General features: G+C 47.1%; 1 protein-coding gene across 1 annotated transcript; it reads right to left on the bottom strand.

Moving 5' to 3' along the window:
- Positions 1–390: 390 nt before the first annotated feature.
- On the bottom strand, positions 391–22,888 carry CLEC19A (C-type lectin domain containing 19A). The gene is made up of 5 exons (XM_007188325.2): positions 22,801–22,888; positions 11,084–11,249; positions 5,201–5,294; positions 1,749–1,881; positions 391–470 (listed from the first exon to the last, which is right to left on the bottom strand). Exons 1-5 carry the CDS (start codon positions 22,886–22,888, stop codon positions 391–393), a joined length of 561 nt encoding a protein of 186 aa, XP_007188387.2.

The raw sequence follows: 22,888 nt of genomic DNA, 5'->3' as shown, positions 1-22,888 counted from the left end.
AGGTGATGTTGACCCCACCCCTCCTGCCCAGCCATGTGCATCTAAGCAGGGTCTAGCCGACCAGCATATGCCAAAGAGATTGCTTCAGGAATGGGCATGTGCCCTGAGCCAGGCCAGTGAGATTCAACTCTGAATCTAGAACAACCCCTGGACTTTTATTACTTGGACCAATAAATCCACCATCCTTTATTTATCAAGCCAGCTGAGTTGGTTTTCCTGTCACTCGTCACCAAGTGATCACTCTGTATCTTAAGATTTGCTTATATAAAATCTCTGTCTGGGAGATTTGTCTCCTCTGTGTGTTTTACATTTATTGAGTGTCGACTTTACATTAGGTACATCTACAAGTCGATGCTGGAGGTGGGCTTGCTCCGAGAGGGCGAGACTGGATCAGTGAATGGTCAGAGCTGCGATCTTGCAGACAAAGGGGAACCTTCGGCTGCAGGTGTTATCATTCCATGACCTCAGAGCTGTGATGGGAAAAAGCAGAGACTCTGCGTGAAGGTCCATCCACCACAGTAAAAGTAACCCCGCCATCCCACCAGAGTAAAAGTCCTCTTCCGTAGGCCTGGTGTCTACACTGGCATTGCTTTCTTGCTGATGCTTAATGAGGCTGCTGTCCAGCCTTACTCTCTCATAAGGCTAGTGTTGACTTGCCACTGTGGAGGAGCAGGACAGGCCTCACCCAGAGGCTTGGTCCAGCTCCGGCTCCCAGGATAGCAAGTTGCTGTTCCACGCCTCCCTCCCCTAATCAGAAAAAGAAAAAGGAGCGAAGTAGGAATGGCAGCAGTTCAGCACTTGGATCTGGAGTAGATATAGGTTTGAAACCCAGCTCCATATCTGCTTGCTGGACAAACTTGAATAAATCATGTAACTTCTCTGAGTCTTGATTTCTTCATTTGCAAAATGGAAATATTAATAGTTTTTACTTCTTCAGATTGGTGTGAGCAGTGACGTTGTTGTTCACGATGATGGTGGTGATTGCTGATACCACGTGCAAACCATTGCAGTCACTTTATGTCTCTTATCTTCTTTTTCCTTCACATCAACCCCGTGAGTTGTGTCATTAGTCCCATTTTGCAGATGAAGAATCTGAGGCACCAAGAGGTTAAGGCACTTACTTTGGGCTACACAATTCATAAGTGGTTGAGCTGGGGTTCAGACAAGGACATTCAACTCCAGAGTCCATGCTCCTACCACTGTGCTGTATCAACTATATCTCCTTCAATGCTCAGAACAGCCCTGGGGGTAGCAACGATTATTAAATCCATTTTACAGAAGAGAAAAGGGAATCTCAGAGAGAATAAGTAATTGCCTGCAAGGACACAGGACTAGAAAGCAACAGGGCCAGTACTTGTACCCATCTGGGTACTCTTTTCACTACTACCCCTGGGCGCTCCTCCAGGCATCCCTTCGTTCTAATGTCCAGAAGCATGAGCCGCCTCTGGTGCATTGGTGAGATGACATAAAAGCACCATTCTTTGGTCTCTATACAAGTTTCTTTCTCTTTTTCATGCTTCTATCTCTAATGTCTTTTCATCCAAATTACCGTTTGCATGTCAACAACGCACCATTAAACATTGTTTAAAATGCATCCACCATAGGGAACTGCCACGCCCTTAACACCCCCCCCCACCCCCCAGTGACCTCTGGTCACTCTCCAAGGTGTTGAATAATTCACAGTTTCCTGGCTATCCCTGGCACCTCCCCAGCACCCCTGCAAGAGCCCTGGTCTCAAGGGCACCCACCGCTGGTGGGTCGGTACCATATTTGCACGCAATCCTCCTCTTCTGGGTCCGCATGGATGCCATCGTCTGGCTGGCTCCCATCCCAGTAGCTATAGTCATAGGATGAGCCGTCTGTCCATTCAAACTGCCCTTCCTGGGGGGTTGCACCCAGAGGAAAGGAAGCAAGCCAAGGAGAGAAAGATCAGGCATTTGAGCCAGCTCCAGCTTGGGGTAACATTCTAATACCTCCGTATCTAACAGTGCAGAAGCCCTCACTTTTATCTGATATACTATTATTAACCACCATTACTGAAACTGAGCAGGACCCTACAGGGCCCTCCCAGGTACAAAAGCCCCTCCATGTCCTCTGCCTCTTGTTTGCAGAAAAGCTATAGTCTCCCAGACCTTCCCTGAGTCACAAAAAAGCAGGCTCAAACAGTTAATGATTAGGACAATAGAGTCACAGAATCTTTAGTTCCTTCCTGAAAGATATAGATCACAGTGTCCTATGCACATTCCTGAGTTGTTTTGCAGATATTATGACTGCCACCAGAGGGAAAAAGCTAACTGCACGATGACCAGACCGCAGCCATGACATAAGCTGCTCCATCTTGAGCAGTACTGAATCTATGGCTAGCTCAGTGCCAAGAACTGGCCTCAAGGAAGTGAGAACAAACTGACCCTGGAATTGAAGATTATGCTTAAAACAATCAAGATGATGCTGATCCGACCACCGCATGACCAGTTTCAAGCTGACTGTTGGAGCTGGCTGTGCTGTTCTGCTCATAGCCCCCCTGCCTGTGCACCCCTGAAACTCCCCTTTAAAACCTTTGTCTCCTAACCAGCAACTGGGAGATGGTTTGGGGGATGCTAGTCCATCATCTCCCCAGGTTGCCGGCTTCTGGAATAAAGCATCTTTCTTGTTCTACCAACCCTGTCTCTCGAACATTGTCTTTTGAGCAACGAGCAGCCAAACTTGAGTTTGGTTCTGGCTCTGGCTGGTAACATTACTAGCTGCCGTTTGTTGAGGGCTTATTATTACCATGCCAGGTGTGCTTTACTCATTTTATCCTCACCATCCTGCAAAGCAGGCGTTGTCATCTCCATTTTACAGATGAGAAAACTGAGACTCAGATTAGTCTGCCCAAATTCACACAGTTAAAGCATTAGTGCTAGGATTCAAACCCGGGTCTATCTGACTCCAGTACTCAAGACCCTAACTGCCATATTAAAAAAAAATTTTTTTTACCAGTGGGTGGGAGTCACCCTTCATCTCTTTTTTTTCTGTCCAAATAGTGTGTGTTTTTCTTTCTTGCTGTGGAACTAGTCTGTCCAATTACAAGATAAGTCCTGCTGGGAATTTGACTGGTGTTGCAATAAATGTGCAAATTAACTATGGAAAGAACTACTTCTTCGCAATGTCCTGGAACAAAAGTCATTTCTCCATTTATTCAAGTTTTTAGAGAAGTGTTTCCCAAAGCACTGATGATTTTGGAGGCCATGTCATATAATGGAAACTGCATGCTCCTTCTGGGAGAGAGACTAGAGCCTGGGATTCCAGCTCCACCCACTTCCTAGCTCTGCAATCTGGACAAGTTAATTAACTTGTCTGAGCCTCAGTTTCCACAACTATAAAATAGAGCTAATATTTCCCTCAGAGAATTATTGAGAGGACTGAATGAATTAAAAGCATTAAGAGACTTAGCTAGTGCCTGGCATGTGGTGCCTAGGCTTGAAAAGAAAAATATAAAAACAAGTCCTTTTACTGTATCATTTGTTAATATTATTCTTAGGTCTTGTTATACAAGTTCCTTAACTCTAAGTATATTCATAAGCCAATTTTAAAGTTACTATTATAATGGGACATTTTGGTTTTTTAATGTTACAACTTCTATACAAGTTTTTGCCAGATGAATTCTATTGATTTTTTAAAATATCTGTACTGAGTCTGGCCACTATTGATACTTCTGCTACTTTTTTTTTTTTAATATTTGTTTATTTGGCTGCACCAGGTCTTAGTTGTGGCACATGGGATCTTCGTTGCGGCATGCAGGATCTTTAGTTGTGGCATGCAGAATCTTTTAGCTGCGGCATGCAGGCTTTTAGTTGCACCATACATGCGAGATCTAGTTCCCTGACCAGGGATCGAAACCCAGGCCCCCTGCATTGGGAGCATGGAGTCTTAGCCACTGGACCACCAGGGAAGTCCCACTTCTGCTACTTTGATAGCAACTTCGACCACCCTTAATGAGCTCTCACAGTGTGCCGAGCACAGACTAAGTCCTTTACATACCTTGGCCCATTTACTTTTTACAACCAGGCACTATTATTGTCATCCCATTTTACAGCTGAGGAAACTGAAGCTCAGAGACGCAAAAAAAAAAAAAAAAAAAAAAAAAGTCCCAAAGTCACCTACTATCCAGTAAGTGGCAGAACAGGAGCTGGAACTGGAACCCTATCTGAGGCAGGGCTGGAGGCATACATGCAGGAGAGATGCTAAGGATACAACTTGTCCACGGAAAGTGTGGAGACCAAATCTCCAGGTGGAGTGTGCTGTGATATTGCCAGGTATGAGATCTGGCCCAAGCCAGCCTCTTGGGCCTTATTCTCCACCGTTATTCCACTCACCCCTGCGCTGCTCTGCATCCCAGACACACTAGTCTTTAATGTCCTTGAGTGTGCCGTGATCTCTCCCACCTCAGGACCTTTGCCCATGCTGTGCCCTCTACCTGGAATGCTCTTCCTCTGGCTGATTCCTATTTATCCACTAGACGTTAGCTTAAATATCTCTTACCCAGGGAGGCCGTGGCAGCTGTAGACATGTACTGCTCAGAGCTCCTTCAGGAGGACCAGCTGAGGGAGCATGGTTGACTGAAAGCCCCTTGGACCCAGCACTGCATTCACAGTGAGACAGTGCTTCCTCCAGGCTGTTCCCAGTTAGTGACTTAGCATGTCAGGGGTACTAGTGCTGGCTTGCTCCTGCCCAATGTGGGACTCCTCGAATGGGCATCCTTTGCCTGGGGACACCCCACTGGCTTAGCCAAGACTTTCCAGGGTGAGCTGTGATCTAAGGCTCTCCCCGCTCAGTCGTTCCCTCCCCCTCTTCTTTCACAGGGCTCAGACCCACATCATGGCCTGAAGGTCTTCCCTGCCTCTTCAACCCTCCCCTCTTTTTTCCTTCGCAGATGTTTTCCCTCAAAAACCTCTTACCCATCCAATCACGTTTTTGTGTCTGCTTTTTGGAGAACCCAGACCTAAACAGAGGCCACCCCTGGCCATCCAATATGTTCCCATAATACCCTCTTTCACAACGATTATCATATTCTAACTGGGGCATCATCGTGTCTGATCTGTCTGTGTGCTGGGCACACAGCAGTGACCTGGCACACGGGTTCCATGTGAAAGGCTGGTTAAGTCAAAATGGAATCTTGGCTGGAACTTCCAAAAGGGCTTGATGGTCAGCACTTCCTCACCTGCCTGTGATCGTGAAGCCCTGTCCAGATGTCAGCTGGGATCCCAGGAACGCAGCTGTTCACGAGGTCATACACAAAGACATTCTCCTCCCAGCTGCGAAGGTAAGAAACCCCGTAGCCTGTTACTCATTGCCTCTTGCCATAGGATTGAGTTGAAAATGGACAGAAGTCCTTGTTAGCCCTCCCAGACCAAAGTAAACAGAGGATGTGATGCAGTCCTGCTTTCTCCTTTTCCTTTTTTAACTAAGGCACCCATATGGGCTGTCCTCTCAGGGGCATCTCTGGATTTGGTCCAAAATCAGGACTCAGCACTGTTACTCATCCTAGAAATGTAAAAACACTAGCAAACAAGGTGGATTATATTGAAGAGACAAAGAAAGGAGCTGACTTTGCATTGTATACATCAAATAACGAAAATCTCCACTGGGTGTTTTTGCTCTTTCTCAAAAGCCCCCCTTACGGCGCCAGTCCTTACATAGCCTCCTCCCTCCTAATCCTTCCTCACAGAACATCTTCCAAATCTTTTGTTTTGCTGGAAAATTCAGCTCGAGGTTTGAACCTGCATAGCCGACTCAGCAAAACCAAATCCTGCAATTATCAATCCACCCTCTTCAGCAGGTATCTTAGGCCATTCAGGCTGCTACAACAAAATACCACATACTGGATGGCTTATGAACTACAGGAATTTATTTCTCACAGTTCTGGAGGCTGGGAAATGAAAGATCAGGGTGCCAGCATGGTCAGGTGAGGGCCCCTTCTGGGTGCAGACTTCTTGCCGTGCCCTCACATGGCAGAAGGGGGCAGGGGAGCTCTGTGGGGCCTCTTTTATAAGGGCACTAACTTTATTGATCAGGGCTTCACCCTCAGAACTTAAGCATTTCCCCAAGGCCCCATCTCCTAATACCATCACATTGGGCATTAGGATTTCAACATATGAATCTTGGGGGCACACAAACATTCAAACCATAGCAGAAGGTATTGCTGTCTTCTTGGGGGATTCTCACCTCCTATTTCAAAGAGCTTATGAAGTAATTCACCCAACAAAAGAAATTGATGGAGGACCCTGGAGGCAGTCTGCTGCCAAAAACAACAGAGAAATAGGGATGGATGAATGGATAGATAGACAGATAGATAGGAACACAGAGATTTTTTTTCTTCAGGTCATTAAAATGTTTCTTGAGCACTGATTTCATGCCAGGTACTATGTTGAATGTTTTATATACATGAACTCATTTCATCCTCGCAGCAAACAGGCACAGCGGCAGATGCTACAGGTTACCTACCTCACAGTCATTCCTAATCCTTTTGCCCGTTGCCTACAATCAAATTTAGGAAGGCCAGATTTCACTTTCTCAGCCTCCTTTGCAGCTAACATTGGCCATCTGACCAAGTTCAGCCAATTAGATGTATGGGGGAATTGGCAGAGGACGTCTTGGAAATATTCTCCTCCCCTATAAATGGAGAGTGGTGTGTGGAAAAGGCCCCAGTTTCCACCACTGCCTTCCTTCCTGGGGTTGTAGCTGTGTGTGGACATGATACTTGGAGCTGCTGCATTGGAGGCCCTGGAGGGGGGCCAAGGTAACCGCTCACCTAGTGCCCCAATATCCATGAGCCTGGGAAATGTCATTTGCAGGGATGAGAAGGGTGGGCAAGGGATGTGACAGAAAACGAACAAATAACAGGCATAGTTCACAGACCCAGAGGGACAGATTCCACTGGACAAGGGATTCCACATTTTTGGCTTCCACATGACACTAAAAGGTGAACATTGGTGTGTTGAAGAAGTCATTACAAAGTAATAATAATCAGCCCCAGACCGAACAAACACCTAACCGATAACTCACTTCAAAACAGGACTATGTTGAGGTACCCTTTACGTTACAACGGTGTATATCTGCTCCCATTGGCGTCTTCTAAATCAGGGGTCTCCAACCCCCGGGCCGTGGGCCAGTAGCAGTCCGCTGCCTGTTAGGAACCGGGCCACACAGCAGGAGGTGAGCTGCGGGCCAGCGAGCAAAGCTTCATCTGCCGCCCCCCATCGCTCCCCATCGCCCGCATTACCGCCCAAACCATCACCCCCACAACCCCCGCCCTGGTCCGTGGAAAAATTGTCTTCCAGGAAACTGGTCTCTGGTGCCAAAAAGGTTGGAGACCGCTGTTCTAAATGACCGCTCTCCACAGGCTGCCACCTTGTCTAGAACACCCACCAATAGATTTCCTTTTGCTTGAGGCGTTGGTGGCAAGTCAAAGCACACATATCTACTCTCCTTAATTTTGTGTTTGTGGAAGACATTCTTAATCCATCCCAGAAGCACTCAGAATTCTGGCTCTCAGAATCCTTCTCAACACAGTGCTCTAGGCAGTCACATGCTGGGGATTGCTAAACAAATATTGTTATGAACTGAATGTTAGTCCCCTGCCCCACAATTCATATGTTGAAACCCTAACCCCTAATGTGATGGTGTTAGGAGGTGGGGCCCCTGGGGGTGATTAGTTCATGAAGGTGGAGCCCTGTGAATGGGACTAGTGCCCTTATAAGAGAGGCCCCAGAGAGATCCCTTGCCCCTTCTGCCATCTGAGGACACAGATGACCATCTGCAAACCAGGGAGTGAGCCCTCACCAGAACCTGACCATGATGGAGCCCTGATCTTGGACTCCAGACTCTAGAACGGTGAGAAATAGATTTCTATTGTCTATCAGCCACCCAGTCTGTGATATTTTTTTATAGCAGCCTAAATATTAGAGGCAATGGAAAGGAAAGAGGGCGGGTGAGTCAAGGCTTACTTGCCCTCAGAAAGATGATCTGACGTGCGCAGGCTAAGTAAGCACTGACCTCTTGAGACACCCATAATTATAATTAATAAAAATAATAACAGCTCCCACCATGGAGCATTGAGTTACCCAAGCACTTGTATAAGAACTTCAGATCCATTTTTATCTCCTCTAAAGCCCCTCAACCTTAAAGTCAGTGTGACTACTTCTCTTTCCCAGCTGAGGACTCTGGCTCAGAGAGTTTATGGGACTTGGGCGAGGTCGCCCAGGTAAGAAGTGATGGAGTGGGGACTAGCCTAGGGCTGACTGACTCTAATGCCCTCAATCAATGCACATAACATTGCACAGGTTTCTTCCTTTAGAACATCAGCTGCCCCCATTCCCTAAGCTTCCCAAGCCTTCAAGATCCTGATCCAGGACCAGTTCTTCCAGGAAACCTTCCACGAGCACCCTCTATCCAATTCTTGCCCACCTGTAGCACAAAGTTTCCAGGCTCCCCAGGGCAGGCTGGTTGGTTTAGTTTTCTACTTCCGATGGGCTGGTCTCCCCAAAGAGAGAGACCAACACGGACCCACACGAAGCCTTTTTTCCATTTGACATCTTATCTCACACCATCACCAGGCTCTATTCAATGCCGATGTTCCAAGACAATGTGTTCTGTCTAATAGCAGAGTGGTAGATTTCTGGGGACAAAGTGCTCTCCAGTCCAATGGGTCTTTGCCATTGGTCCTACCCAGCTAGGCACTGGCATCCCCAAGTGCCCCTCTCATGCACAATTCGGGGTGTCCTACATCAACTGCTGAACATGCATGGTGAGTGGTCATCTGGGGGAGTGACTGCCCAGGCATTTTAGCACTAGTGCCATCTTTGTTCAGCGGCACCTGCTCAGGAAACTATTTCAATATTTTATTGCATTTTCCCCATATCTGGTCAAAATAACTGGGAGATAGAAAGGCCCAAGGTGCTACTGCAAGTAGTAAGGAGCAGAGATCAAATGAACTTAATTCAACTGTCACTTGAAGCAAAGATGGAAATTATTAGGTAAGCTGAAAGTATGAAAACCTTAAACTTTAATCAGACGCTCCATGAACATAAGTTGATAGTGTGCTTAATTATGAAGGAAAAGAACAAAATTACAAAGCATGAAAAAATGCCAGAATTAGAAAATTGGATTGTGTCTCAAAGACAAGATGTAATTAGAGATTTTATAATATTGTCTAGCTTTATGGGAACTGAACTTACAACAGATGAATGCGTTGTGCAAATTCAACTTTTCTACATGTTTTTGGGAAAGTATTATATACCAAAGTGGAAAACTACCTGTATAAGAGAGGAAATGCTGGTATAACATTTGGGAAACGTTAGTATAAGAGAGAAAAAGAGGGATGTTAGGACTTGAGAAGAGAGGAAGGAGGTAAGTTCAGGCAGAAAAGAACAGGATCTGGGTCAGGGGCTGTTGGAAAACCCCTGAATTTGCCTGGAATCCTTTCTAATGCCTATTAAACCAAGGGATAGATTCCACGCACCGTGAGGCAGGCTGAGCCGTCCTTCCTGTGGACTGGCCAAAGGGAAATCTTCATTTGGAATCACTTTTAAATTTACTCTTTATTGCATATATTTCATTTTCCTCTATAGGCTGGTTATTTTTGAGAACTTATTTTATCCATCTTTATAAGTGCCAGTCACGTGCTGTGCTCTGTATCACAGGGGATTTGACCCCCGAAGATCGCCGTTCCCAGGCTTCCATGTCAGCTGCCCTCCATGTGATGGGAGGCACTGATGGGAAGGATGGGAGGGAGAGAGAAGCCAGGGTATTTCTTTCCCTGTCTGCCTGGGGAGGTGCTGGCAGGGGCTGCCTGCTTTCTGTGGTTCCAGCTCCCACAGGACTGGCCCGCCCTCCAGTTAGGGGTGGAGTTGGCTTCCTGCTGGAGTGAGTCTCTAGATACACTACTGCTTCTTTAAGTTCTCAGAGTCCATCACTTGTGTATGCATGAAATTCTCTCCGTGTTAAATGTTTGTAGTGGTTCCTGTTTTCCTGGTCAGACTCTGACTGCCTCACTATATTCTTCAGCACCACCAAGGATGCAGTGGGTGCTCAATAAATCTGCTGGATGAGTTGATGCAAGGATTCAAGACTTCTTTGGAAACTAAGATTGAGGACCCCTTCCCCACTCTTAACAAAACTCAGTGACTCTAAAGCATAAAAAACCAACCGTCATTCTAACTTCAAATCTCTGAGATTCTTGAAAAATGAGGTAAGATTGTAAATTTGTAGTTTAGTGGCAATGGAACACATCACACCTGGCTTCAAAGAACCCACAAATCAGCAAGGAAGACAGATGTGAAAAGAAGTCACTAAAGTGATGAAGAAAGTGCTCCTGGAGAGGTGGGTGGTGAGTGCAGTCAGGTGCCATCGAGGCAGGGGTGACTTCGGTGGAAAGATGGCAGAGCTGAGTCTGGAAGGTTAAGGAAGTGTCTCCCTGGGGGATAAGATAGGGATGGGAATTCCCAGTGGAGGGAACAGAATGTGCAAAGTATGCAGGCGTAAATGGGCTGGAGCACTTCGAGAGGACTTCGAGATGGTGAGCATGGCTGGGGCTTAGGAGGCATGGAGGAACATTGAAGGAGGCCTTGGTGGGTGGGCTATGGAACCCAACTGCTCAGGTTCAAATCCCAGCTCCACCACTTTATAGCAAGTTACCTTCTTGGAGCCTCAGGTTCCGTATCTGTGAAATGAGGATACTTACCTAATATGGTTTGCGGGAACTTGATGCTTATAAACTCTTAGCAAATAAATGTCAGTTATTACGTCTTATGTTATGTTCTTTACATACATATTATGTGAGTTATATCATAGGGTCAAACCCCCTGTGATACAGAACAGGGCACAGCACAAGATCGGCACTTATAAAAATGGACCTTCCAGCCTGCTGTTTGCTACCCTTGCTAAATGCTTTGTCCTCTACTGCCAGGGCCAGTTTCAATGAGAAATTGGGCTGAATAAAAGCTGCAATTACCAAAGAGAAACGCCAGTGGGACACACCATTCTCCACACCCCTTTCCAAAGGGGGTGCTTGTTTGGGCTACAGAGGACAGAGGAGTCCACTCACCTGTGGATGGAGGCCAGTTTGGCGGACTTCCTGCCGATGGAGAACTCAGAGCAGTAGAAGTCAGCCTCAGCCCAGGTCTTATTGAGAGGGAAAAATCTATAGCAGTGGCCTTTGAACTCCATCCAGAACAGTGGGCACAGGGAAGCCTGGGGCAGCTCTGGCATGGCTGGGGGCAGAGAGAATACGGATTGGGAAGAAGATTGGCCGTGCAAACGTTGATGCTACAGCTTATGACATCTTTATAAGCATGAAAGTAAAGTGTCGCCTTATGATTAACGCATACCTAAAGTTTACAAAATAATAAAAGTAATATATGCTCATTACAGAATTCTTGGAAAACGTTACTACATTAGAGTGTTTTCCTTCTTGTCATGTTGAATGCAAAGATTTTTTTAAAAATGCAATTGTGTTATATTGACCATACACCCCTCTCAGTATTCTGATTTCTAAAAATTAAGAGTATAAGCATTTCCCCTCATGTCATTATAAATTTTTGTAAACATTGTTTCAAATAGCTCTTTAATATTCCCGAGTGGCCCCCCTAGAGTTTATTTAATCATTCCCCAATTTTGGGATAATTAGATTGTTTTCTCTTTTTAAAAAACAATTAGAAATAATTCTGAGATGAAAAGCCTTGTGCATAAACTTTTGCAGCATTTCTGATGATTTTCTGGGGATAGATTTTTAAGGCTTTGATACAATTTGCTAAATTGCCTCCTGAAAGCAATTTATGCTCCCACGGTGATGTCTGAGAGCGCCCATCTCACAGCGCCCTTGCCTGCGCTGAGTGTTACCACTTTAATGGCAATCTTTGCAAATTTTATAAGCAAAAAAATGGTATCTTATTTCAGTCTGCACTTCTGGGCTCTCTGGCCAAGGTGTATATTTCCCTACTGTAGTCAAGACTATTTATATCTTTAGCCCGTGGAACTACTGGGGTTCAGGATGTGTTCTTAATTCTGAAAAGGGACAAACAAAAACCCCATGTTTGAGACACTAAAGTTCTCCAAAGTCTCAGCCCCTCTGGAGGCCTCTTAGCATATACTTTTTTTGGAAACCACGATTGAAGATGACTGACTGGGGGAGAAATGCATGCTGAGAACCTGCCTGGAACTCAGCTGGGTGACTCATCTGTGAGAGCAGGCACCGGGCAGCGGTGAAATTGTTAGACTGGGGTCCAGAAGCCCGGGACCCAGCTCCAGCTCTGCGCCTGACATGCCATGTGATGCTGGCACATTCCTTCCCTTCTCAGCTGTCCGACTGGAAGATCTTTGGGGTCCCTTTTGTGATGCCCAGGGGTGTGAAATCTTGCCTTCAAAGCCACTGTAATAGCTGGCTGGGCTCATGAATAAGGAAGTAGTGGACCACCTTTACTGAGCATTTATGATGTGTCAAGCACGTAGAGGGAAACTGAGACTTAGACAGGTTAAGTGACTTGCTCAAGATCATCCTGCTGGTAGTAGGCAGAGTAGGGATTTGAACCCAGGCCTCCTGACACCAAAAAGTCTTTAATTTTAAAATCCACATGATACTTCATCATGGGAAACCAATAGGGCTGAGGATGGTTAATCATGTGTTAGCCCCTATTTCATCAGGTTGCTAGGCCAACTAATTGGGTCAAATAAAGTCGCTGAGTGCTTGGCATGTATAGATGCTCCATAATAGTATGATTATTAACGATTAGCTCAGGGTTTCATCACTGAGGTTAATGGGCTTCAGGGGTCCAGTGAATCCCTTGAAATTAAATGCAAAATCAAAAGTTCGTATGCATGTATGCGCACACATATGCATCTATATGAATTTTTCTGGGGAAGGAAAGGGACAGTTGCTTTAGTCCATAGAGCTATGCTGGGACTTCCCTGGTGGTCCAGTGGTTGAGAATCTGCCTTGCAATGCAGGGGATGAGGGTTCGATCCCTGGTCGGGGAACTAAGATCCCACATGCCGCGGGGCAACTAAGCCCGCGTGCCACAACGAAAGATCCCGCGTGCCACAATGAAGATCCCGCATACCGCAACTAAGACCCGATGCAGCCAAATAAATAAATAGATAGAATTTATTTTAAATAAATAAATAAAGCTTTAAAAAAATAATAGAGCTATGCTAAGCAGGCAGCTTCCATCTGGGCTACCTGTACCTGATGAGAGCCATTGGGCTTCCCTGTTTGATCAGAACCAGCCCTTCCCCCACCCTAGGCAGCTGCGCTGGTCAGTCCTGGCTTGTCCCACCTCTCCCCACCAGTCCCAGCCAACTGTCTTTCAGTGTGTGCCAGTATCCATACTGGAGCCAGCTGATTCAGAATTTGCTCTCTTAACCCTCCCTTACATGGCAAAGGGAGAGAACTCTTGCTTATGGAGTTAGGGGGCTCAGGACCTCGGCCCTTCCCTGCCCCTCTCCGGACTTCGGTCTCCTCCTTTCTCAGGTGAGAGCATTGGTCTAGGAGGACATTGCCTCGAAGCTGAGAGGGCTGAAGGACCCCTTGTGACGCTGGGCATTGCTGAGCTCCCTGTGGGGACTTTTGCCCATTCCTTCCACACAGAGAGATTCGGCTGAATCATTCCCAGGGTTCTGCTTTTGGAGCAGTTCCCCCTTTGCATGGATGAGAAGCAGCAAATCATTTCCATCTGCTTTCCACCCATCACTTGTAACCAAGGACACTCATTGGTGAGGACGTGGCCACGTCTGTCCAGGTGTTGGCTGGAATAGTTAGCCCAAGAGTATGATATTTGCTGGTGCTAAACCACTTTCCCCACTCTCACCCATCCTATAATTATTTTGCACCCTAGCTATTCATATTAGAGATGGAAGTAGGGGATGTAACCACCCCAGTTTGCCCAGGACTGTCCCAGTTCTAAATCTGAAAGTGCCACATCCCAGGCCCCCCTTAGTCGACCACCCTGGAGCACTGGTTCTCAACCAGGGGTGATTCTGATTCTCAGGGGACATTAAACAATGCCTGGAGACATTCTTGGTTGTCAAAAATAGAAGTGGTGGTGCTATTAGCATCCAATGGGTAGAAGCCAGAAACGCTGCTAAACATCCTACAATGACCAGGACATCCCCACAGCAAAGGGTTTTCTGACCCCAAATGTCAATAGAATCCTCTCCCTAGATGGAAGGCAGAACTCCAAAATGTAAAATAACCCCACAGGGCAGCAACACAAAACATCACAGCAAACGTCCACATTTCTCAGCCTACCTGTAGTTTCTTTAACAAAAATTAAGCCACACTACTGATTAGAAGTAGACTTTGTGTTATTTTTCTAATTTTGGAGTTAAAATATATAACTATTATAAACCCATGGCTTAAAAGCCCCGGGGCATTGCTAGAACACTGTGTTTAAATTTAATGGTACAGACTTCACCAAAGGATGCTGCAGAGGGGAAGTCTTGCATTTCCTCCCTGAGTTTGGGATGAAGCTGACAAACTTCTTCGTCATCTCTCTGACAGAGGGAGGATTGCCCCCTCCCCACTCGGCGTATCCTTTCCTGTAAGGTGGGACTCTTCACGGGTCTCCTCTCTGTGAAAGGGTCCGAGTCTCATCACTCCCTCCCCGGTGTGGATGTGAAGCCCGAGCTTCTGTATTAGGGAGGCTGACACCACACCCAGTGCTCTGCTGCGCATGTGCCCACTGCTTTGGTTTCCATCTCTAACTTTGTTTCCCGCCACTGGTCGCCCTCCTCACTTTCTTGGAAGCCCAGCTTAATTTTCAAAGGATGTTTGTAAAGTTTGTCTGTATTTCTGGATGTCTATAGTGGAGACGTTTTCTGTTCTCTAATTTACCATAAGGTCTGATCTGGAAGTTTCCACCCTCGTTGTCCTCTATCTCTTTTTCTTTTCCTTCACTTAAAAAAAATTAAACTTTTTATTTTCGAATAAATTTAGATTTACAGAAAAGTTGCAAAAATATTATACAGAGTCCCTGAATAACCTTCAGCCAGTTTCCCCTGATGTTAACATCTTACATTCCCACAGTACATTTGTCATAACTAAGAAATTAATATGGGTACATACTCTTCAGTAAACTACAGGCTTTATTCAGATTTCACCAGTTTTTTCTTTTTCTGTTCCCAATATCCAACCTAGGATACCCCATTACATTTGCTCTACCTTTGTGATTTATTTGATAGCAAATATTATAGTATAGCTGTCTTGATTAAAGCTACTGTTCCTTTCTTTCCCCAGAAAAATGCACACAGATGTGTACACACACACACACACACACACACACACACAAACACACACACGGCATGCGGGCTCTTAGTTCCAGACCAGGGATCAAACCCGTGCCCCCAGCAGTGGAAGCGTGGAGTCTTAACCACTGGACCGCCCGGGAAGTCCCATACACACATGATTTTGATTAGACAAAACTGACAAGAATTGGCTGGAACTGACCAGAATTGTCTAGCATTGTTGGATATTTGCCCCAAATCATCTTTACCTCCTCTCTTTCCCTCTACGCACATCCAGTCAATTTTTAAGTCTTGTTTATTCCATCTCCCAGCACCTCTCCAATTCCTTTCTTTCTTTCTTTTCTTCCCTCCTCCCTTCCTTCTTTTCTTCTTTCCTTCCGGTCTTCCTCCCTCCCTCCCTCTCCCTCCCCCACTTCTGTCTCTGTCTCTCCTTCCACATTCTTCCTCCCCCTGTCGTCTCTCACAGAGACCTCCTCAACTGACGCCTGGCTGTTCTTCCTGCCTTATATCACCTTCCAAATCCAGAGGCATCCTTCCAACACCCTGATCTCATCTCACCGAAGCCCTCCAGGAGTGCCCATCACCCTCGGGAACAGGGCTCCCACCTGCCCCTGCAGCTTGTCCCCTGTCGCTCACAACATGCTCCAGATTTGCTTCAGCTCCTGCCATTTTTCAAAGCGTGTCCAGATCTTTGCAGATACTTCCCTCGGCCTGTCTTCGGCCAATTCGAGTTTCTTCTTTGAGTCTCAGCCACATGGTGGCTTCTTTAGGGAAGACGAGGTAGGAGTCTCTCTAAGAGCTCCTAGAGCCCCTCACCCCTCCTTTCACACATCCCCGTGAATTCTTGTTCAGTCTGGCCTCCCCCTGCACAAGGTCTGCTGTGATCGTCCCTCTCCCCAGTGCCTGGCACATAGTAGGTGTGCAATAACTAGTTTTGAATGACTAAATGCATGCTAGGGAATCAAATGCTGCTTCTTTGGGTCCACTGCCCCTTTTGGGGGACAGTGGTGAGAAGGGTGTGGGCACCGCCCATGTGCCCTGATGCCTCCAACCTGGTGTATCTTGACTCTAGGATGGCGTGCCGGGACTTTTCTAACTCAGCACCGAAGGCAGTTGACTGAGCCTGGTTTTCCGGATTACTTAGCGCAGTGGCTGCTGTGAGGAGCTGTATCAGCGTCACCAGGGAGCTCGTTAGCAACGGAGAATCTCAGCCCCCACCTTCCCGCCCTTCTCCCCACTCCTGGTCCCTTATTGTCTCCACTGAGCAAGTGGTGGTTATGGATGCCTGGGGTGAAACATACCAGAAAATGGGGCTGTGACAGGTCACTGCTCAATTACTCCCCTTTCCACCTGGGCAGGCAAAGGCCTTTAATTGGGAGGACCTGGGAGGCAAAAAGGAGCCACTTGCTTGCACTGGGATGATAATGAACTCCACCCTGCCTGGCAACCCCCTACCTCCTTTACCTCTGGGATTTTAGAAACAAGGATTAGAAGGATCTTAGAGGACTTTCTTTTTTTAAAAAAATATTTATTTATTTATTTGTCTTTGCTAGGTCTTAGTTGCAGCATGCAGGCTCTTAGTTGCAGCACACGGGATCTAGGTTCCCTAACCAGAGATCGAACCCAGGCCCCCTGCATTGGGAGTGTGGAGTCTTAATAGCTGGACCACCAGGGAAGTCCCTTAAAGGACTTTCATCAACGTGGAACCCAGAGTAGCCTTTGCTAATTTGTGTCTCTCTGGGGAAGAGATCTCTATAGCTTTATAGCTTGACACTCAGGTAGTGATGGTGACATTATAACCAGGGCCAACCCTACTGAGCTTCCGTCTGAGCCAGGCGTTGTGTCAGGTGCTTTGTACATATCAATTCATTTAGTCTTCATACATCCTACAAGGTAGGTGCCACGATCATCCCCCTTTATAGATGAAGAAACCAAAGCACAGAAAGGTTGAGTAACTTGCCTGAGGTCACCCAGCTCCTAAGTGGCAGAGCTGGGTTTTCAAGCCAGGCTGTGTGGATCCAGACCTAATTTAGAGATTCCTGCTGCATTTAAGCCCATTTCCTTTTGTCTCATTCTTGATGGTCTGGTTCTTTATTCATCCCCTTATTCATTCAACAAGTCTTATTTGAGCACCTACTTGGTCTCAGGTAGTTGGCTATGTGCTCGAGATACTGTGGCACACTACACAGAGGTGACCTCTGACCTCATGGATCTTACACTCTCTGGAGGCTGACATTAAGAAAAATAAGCACAGAAATAAAATGTCATTAATATGCAATTAATACGGATTTGTGTCATGCAGGCAAAAACTTGAGGGAGCAGCGCTCAAATTATTTTGGAAACTGGTCATTTGTTTGTCCCTTTTCTCTCCCTAGTTGAACTGGTGGCCACCCCAACCCTGCCTTCAGGGTGTCCACTGGTGATTATGAGAGGACACAAGAGTGAGTCCCCTTCCGGACGGGGAAAATAAAGGTGTTGCCACAGGAGCACCTAAAAGTGGCACATAACTCAGATTTGGAGATCCAGGAGGCTTCCTGGAGCGGGTGATGTGAGACCCCCACTGAGACCTGAAGGATGAGGAAGAGTCAGAGGAAGAGTGTTTCAAGTGGCGGGCACAGCATGTGCAAAGGCCCAGAGGTATAAGAGAGAAGGGAGCATTTGGAGAATTGCAGAAGGTTCAGCCTGGCTGGGAATTTGAGAGAGGGATGAGGCTGGAGGTGACAGAGGGGAGGGGTGGAAGCGGGGAGGGATGCACAAAGAAGCTTGTTGCTCTGGAAACCGAGGCCAAACTACGTGGTATTTTACTTCAATTAGCAGCACCAAAGGCCCCCAGGGTCTCCCAGCTGGGGTGGGAGTCAAAGCCTTTGGAAGCTCTGAGCTTGTTAAGGAAAGAGGACATGCCATCGGAGTTCAGGACTTGTTTTTTTAATCTCTCTCTTTTTAAAAGAATAAATTGTCACCTTCCCACACGATCTGGCTGCTCGCTCCCCTGGCCCCAGTCCAGCCGCCCACAAACACACTACCCTGCTGCCTCCTGCCCAGATCAGCCTTGAGAGCCAGCTGGGAGTGGAGGGGGAGGCTCTGGGGGCCACATTGGCGGCCTCCCCACCCCCCGTCACTACTGGGCCCCAGATGTCCCAGGGGGTCGGAAGTGTCTCCCAGTGTCTGGGAAGGTGGCCACTGGGAGGGCTCTGTCACCTTCATTGCCTGCTGTCTCCCTGGTCCACACATCCCACCCTCAGTGGGCCCTTCCCAGTGAGCCCTAGCTCTGGGGTGCAGAACTGCTGGTCCCAGGCCTCTCATGCCTCAGCTTTGCTTTCCCTCCTTCCAGGCTGCTCTTGTGGTCACATGATACAAAGGAGACAGCACTGGGTGATTTTTTTATATTGCTCATAACAGTGGCCATTCATTGCGTGGTTAATATAACCGTCGAGACCAAACTGGGAGGGGTATCTGTATCATCCCCATTTTATAGGTGCAGAAACTGAGGCTCAAAGATGTTAAGTCACTCGCTCCCACAGCTAGCAAGTGGCAGTGTCAGGATGAGATTAAAGTCTGATGGACTTGAAAATTCCTAAGCACTACAGGCCTCCAGAAAACATCTTTTTCTGGTCTTGGTTTTCTCATTTGGCAAGACAAATATATTAAACACCCAATTTAACAGCATTATGGACTGAATGTTTGTGTGTCCCCCTCCAGTTCATATGTTGAAGCCCTACCCCCCAGTGTGATGGTATTGGGAGCTGGGGCCTTCAGGAAATTAGGGCTACATGATGTCATAAGGGTGGACCCCCACGATGGGGTTAGTGCCATTAGGAGAAGAGGAGAGACCAGAGCTCTCCTTTCTGTGGCCATTTGCAAGCCAGGAAAAGAGCTCTCACCAGGAACTGAATTGGTCAACACCTTAATTTTGGAGTTCCCAGGCTTTAGAACTGTGAGAAATAAATTCCTGTGGTTTAAGCCTCCCAGTCTATGGTATTTTGTGACAGCAGCCTGAGATAACTAAGACCAACATAATTAAGTAATAATTCAATGTTTCCTGGGTGCTTATTTGGCTTGAGGTCTGTGCCCTCAAGTTGCTCAGTCTGGAGGGAGGAATGCATAGCACACATGGCAATGAGTCCTCATATACTAAGGGACATTCTAGAAATATGCAGAGGGCTCTGTGACCATAGAGGAGGGGTAGGGAATGGGTTAGAGTGTCCAGGTTGGGGTACTCTAGGGTCTGACTCTATGATACAGACTGGAGGGTGGGGAAGGGTTTACTCTAGGAAGTAGGGACACCCAGTTGCTCAAGCCTCTGTGCTCCAGCCTCAGAGCTTAGACTCTGGAGTTAGATGACTCCAGTTAGAAACTCACCTCTTTGTGCCTCAGTTTCCTCATCTGTAAAATGGGCATGATGATAGTGCCTACTTCACAGGGAAGCCAGTGCCTGGCTTATAGTAGGTGTTCTAGTAAACATGAGCTATTACAACAGAAACAGCCTGGGCCCTGGAATAATCCTGGTGCTGAGTGCACAATGCCAGTTTCTTGGAGGGGAGAGGAAGAGGCTACGGAACTTGACTGATCCTCCCTTCCCATCCCTGAAGCCCTGCAGAAGCAGGCCGTGAGCATCAAAACGCTTTGCTAGAATTTCCTTTGCTGTGGAAAGTTCTTGGGCTCAGGAGCCAGGGAAAGGAAACTTTTTTATGGTTATGGTTGAAGAGTCATAACAGCAAATATTTATGTAGCTTTTACCAGGTGCCAGGCCCTCTTTTAAGCACTTAATATTTGTTAATCCACGTAAACAAAGTGATCAAAGCCAGGTTCGGAGAAGGGTTTTAGGAAAAGGATCTAGTCTGGCTAAATCCTTCCTAGTCTCTCAGAAGTGTCTAAAGGTTTGTTTCCAAAGCAGATCTAAGGGTATGGCTGGGTTGCACTATTTGCGTATATTTGCATGTTCATGAAAGGTCCAGAGCAGTGGGATGAAGGATGGAGTGACCCTGTTCTGTTTTGTACCTAAAGGCTCGGGATGCAGGAAAGGAAGAAGAACCAGGCCCACTTTCAGTAAGGAGGGCTATGGTTGTGCGCCCACCTGCATGGTCTGCAAGGGCTCACCAAGACCCCAGATAAGGCTTCCCTAGTCACACATCAACACACACACTCACACGCACACACACACCCACTTGACTCACGCACACACACTTAACTCACACGTTCTCTTCTGCATTGAAATCACTTTCCTCCAGCAGATTTATCCACTGAGGCTTGAACTGGGCTTTCTGCTGGACTGGATGGATGATGACCTTGGCCAGATTATTTGGCCTCTGTAGGCCTCAGTTTCCACAGCTGTATTGTGGAAGGATTGGGCCAAGTGGATTTCCGGGACCCTTCCTTCCAACTCCAACTCTGAGGTCTCCAAAGTTGCTGGGTTGGAAGGGATCTCAGTCTCCTCATCTGTAGAGTGGGACTGAGGCATGGGGCTAGATGTCTGGAAGTTCCTTTTTGAAGGCATTTTGTCACAGCAGAAAACTGTGTCTCCTGGTCAATTCTATCATAACAGCAACAACCACAGTGGCAGAAGTAGTAAGGTAATAAGCCATTTGTCAAGTGCTTTCTATGTGCTAAGTGCTTCACTTGCATGATCTCATTGAAGATTCCCCAAAACGTTTGATGGACACCACTATCATCCTCACTTTCCACAGGAGGAAACTTGAAGCTCAGAGAAAGATCCCATGGTCACAAGCTAGTGAGAGAGAGAGGACTCCCCATCGCTCCCACTCTCAAACTCAGCCTCAGGACTTTCCTCTTATGCTGGGCAGAAAGGCAAGATCTTGGAACACGCAAATATCTTTCAAGGATATTTTGTCCAACTTCTCTCCTGCTCACCCACTGCACGGATGAGGATATTGAGGCACAAGAGCAAGCAGGCAAAGACACTGTTATGGACTGAATGTGTGCCCCCCAGATTCCCATGTTGAAGCCCCAACACCCAATGTGATGGTGTTTTCATGGGGTCTTTGGGAGGTGATTAGGGTTAGATGGAGTCATGGGGCCCCCATGATGGGATTAGTGCCCTTATAAGAAGAGGAAGAGAGACCAGAGCACTCTCTCTCTCCTCCATGTGGCTACTTGCAAGCCGGGAAGAGGGCCGTCACCAGGTAACAGATCAGGTGGCATCTTGATCTTGGACTTGTAGCCTCCAGAACTCTTCCTGTTGTTGAAGCCACCCAGTCTGCGGTATTTTGTTATGGCAGCCCGAGCTAATACAGACACTCAGAGAGTTTATGGCAGACCAGAGCCCCTGATGCTTGCCAAAATGAACCGACCACCCTTTATCTCCCATCACTAGGGTTACCAGATTTAAAAAAAAAAGAATTCCCAGTTAAATTTGAATTTCAGATAAATAAGAAATAATTTTTAGCATAAGGTATGTCCCATGCAATATTTGAGACACTTACAGTAAAAAATGGGTTTATTGTTTATCTGAAATTCAAATTTACCTGGACATCAGGTATTTTATCTTGCAATCTTATCACCCCACTATTTAAATTCCCCTCAACATTGTAACTGCCCAATAACATGGCTTTATGGGGATCTTACAGATGTTTTATTACAGTGTTAGTTTTATTTTAATGGGGATAGAAATAGTATCTCTGCCACAGAGTTATTGTGAGGATTAAATAAATCCATATGTAAAAAGTGCTTAAAACAGTGCCTGGCATATAGTGAGGGCTACAAAAGTATCAATTGTTGTTATTGGTATTATTATTATTATAGTTTTTAAACCATGTTTGGAAAGAACCCTCCTAGTAGAGGTGACAGGCAAGATCCTCCACCTTGAAGGGACTGAAGGACTCGGGACTCTTCCTAACCCAGAGTCAGCACCCTAGCCTCCCTACTGCAAGGGTGAAGAAATTGAGCTCATTTGAAGCCCCGCGTCCTCCAAGTGGGACACTGGGAGGCCACATGCCTGAGGCTGATGGACCCCAATCCCTGGGGACACGGAATATCCGCAGAGCTGGGTGTCACTGGGCCAGGCCGCCAGGGAGGTCACTAGAGGGACTATGTCCTCCTGCCTGCCCAGCTCCCTGGGAACAGCTGTCACAGCCAAGGTGGGAGTGGGGAGCCCAGATGCCAAATCCCTAACAAAAATATCATCTTCAGATCTTCCTGTGGTGCCAGGCACTTTCCCCAGATTATCTCATCTCCCTTGCACAGTAGCCCCAGAGGGTGTCATTGTGACCACCGTTTTCTGAAGGAAACTGAGGCTCAGAGAGGTTAAGGAACTTGTGCCAGGTCATACAGCTTTTAAGATGCAAAGCTGGGATTTATCACCAGGTCTCTTTGCGTCTGGCCCTAGCACAGTGCCCATGAGCTGGAGGGAGAGGAGCTGGAGGGGCTGACAGGAGGCTCAGCTTGGCCCCCCCAACATTCCTTGGGTCGGGCAGGCCTGCAGGCCAGGCGGCGAGGCCTCACTGACAGCTCAAGCATTTGTGGGGTGTCCTCCTCTCCACCTGTTCCCGGCCCTGGCCCCGTGCTCACCTGGGCTGATATTGATGTCCGTTTGCGGAAAGGCCTGTGCGGAGAGGAGGGTCAGGACGGCCGCGGCCCACAGTCCCCACCTCTGCAT

Source organism: Balaenoptera acutorostrata, chromosome 15, assembly GCF_949987535.1.
Source record: "Balaenoptera acutorostrata chromosome 15, mBalAcu1.1, whole genome shotgun sequence".
NCBI classification, from domain to species: domain Eukaryota; kingdom Metazoa; phylum Chordata; class Mammalia; order Artiodactyla; family Balaenopteridae; genus Balaenoptera; species Balaenoptera acutorostrata.
Note: the sequence above shows the minus strand (reverse complement) of the source record. Positions and strands in the feature narration are given on the sequence as shown.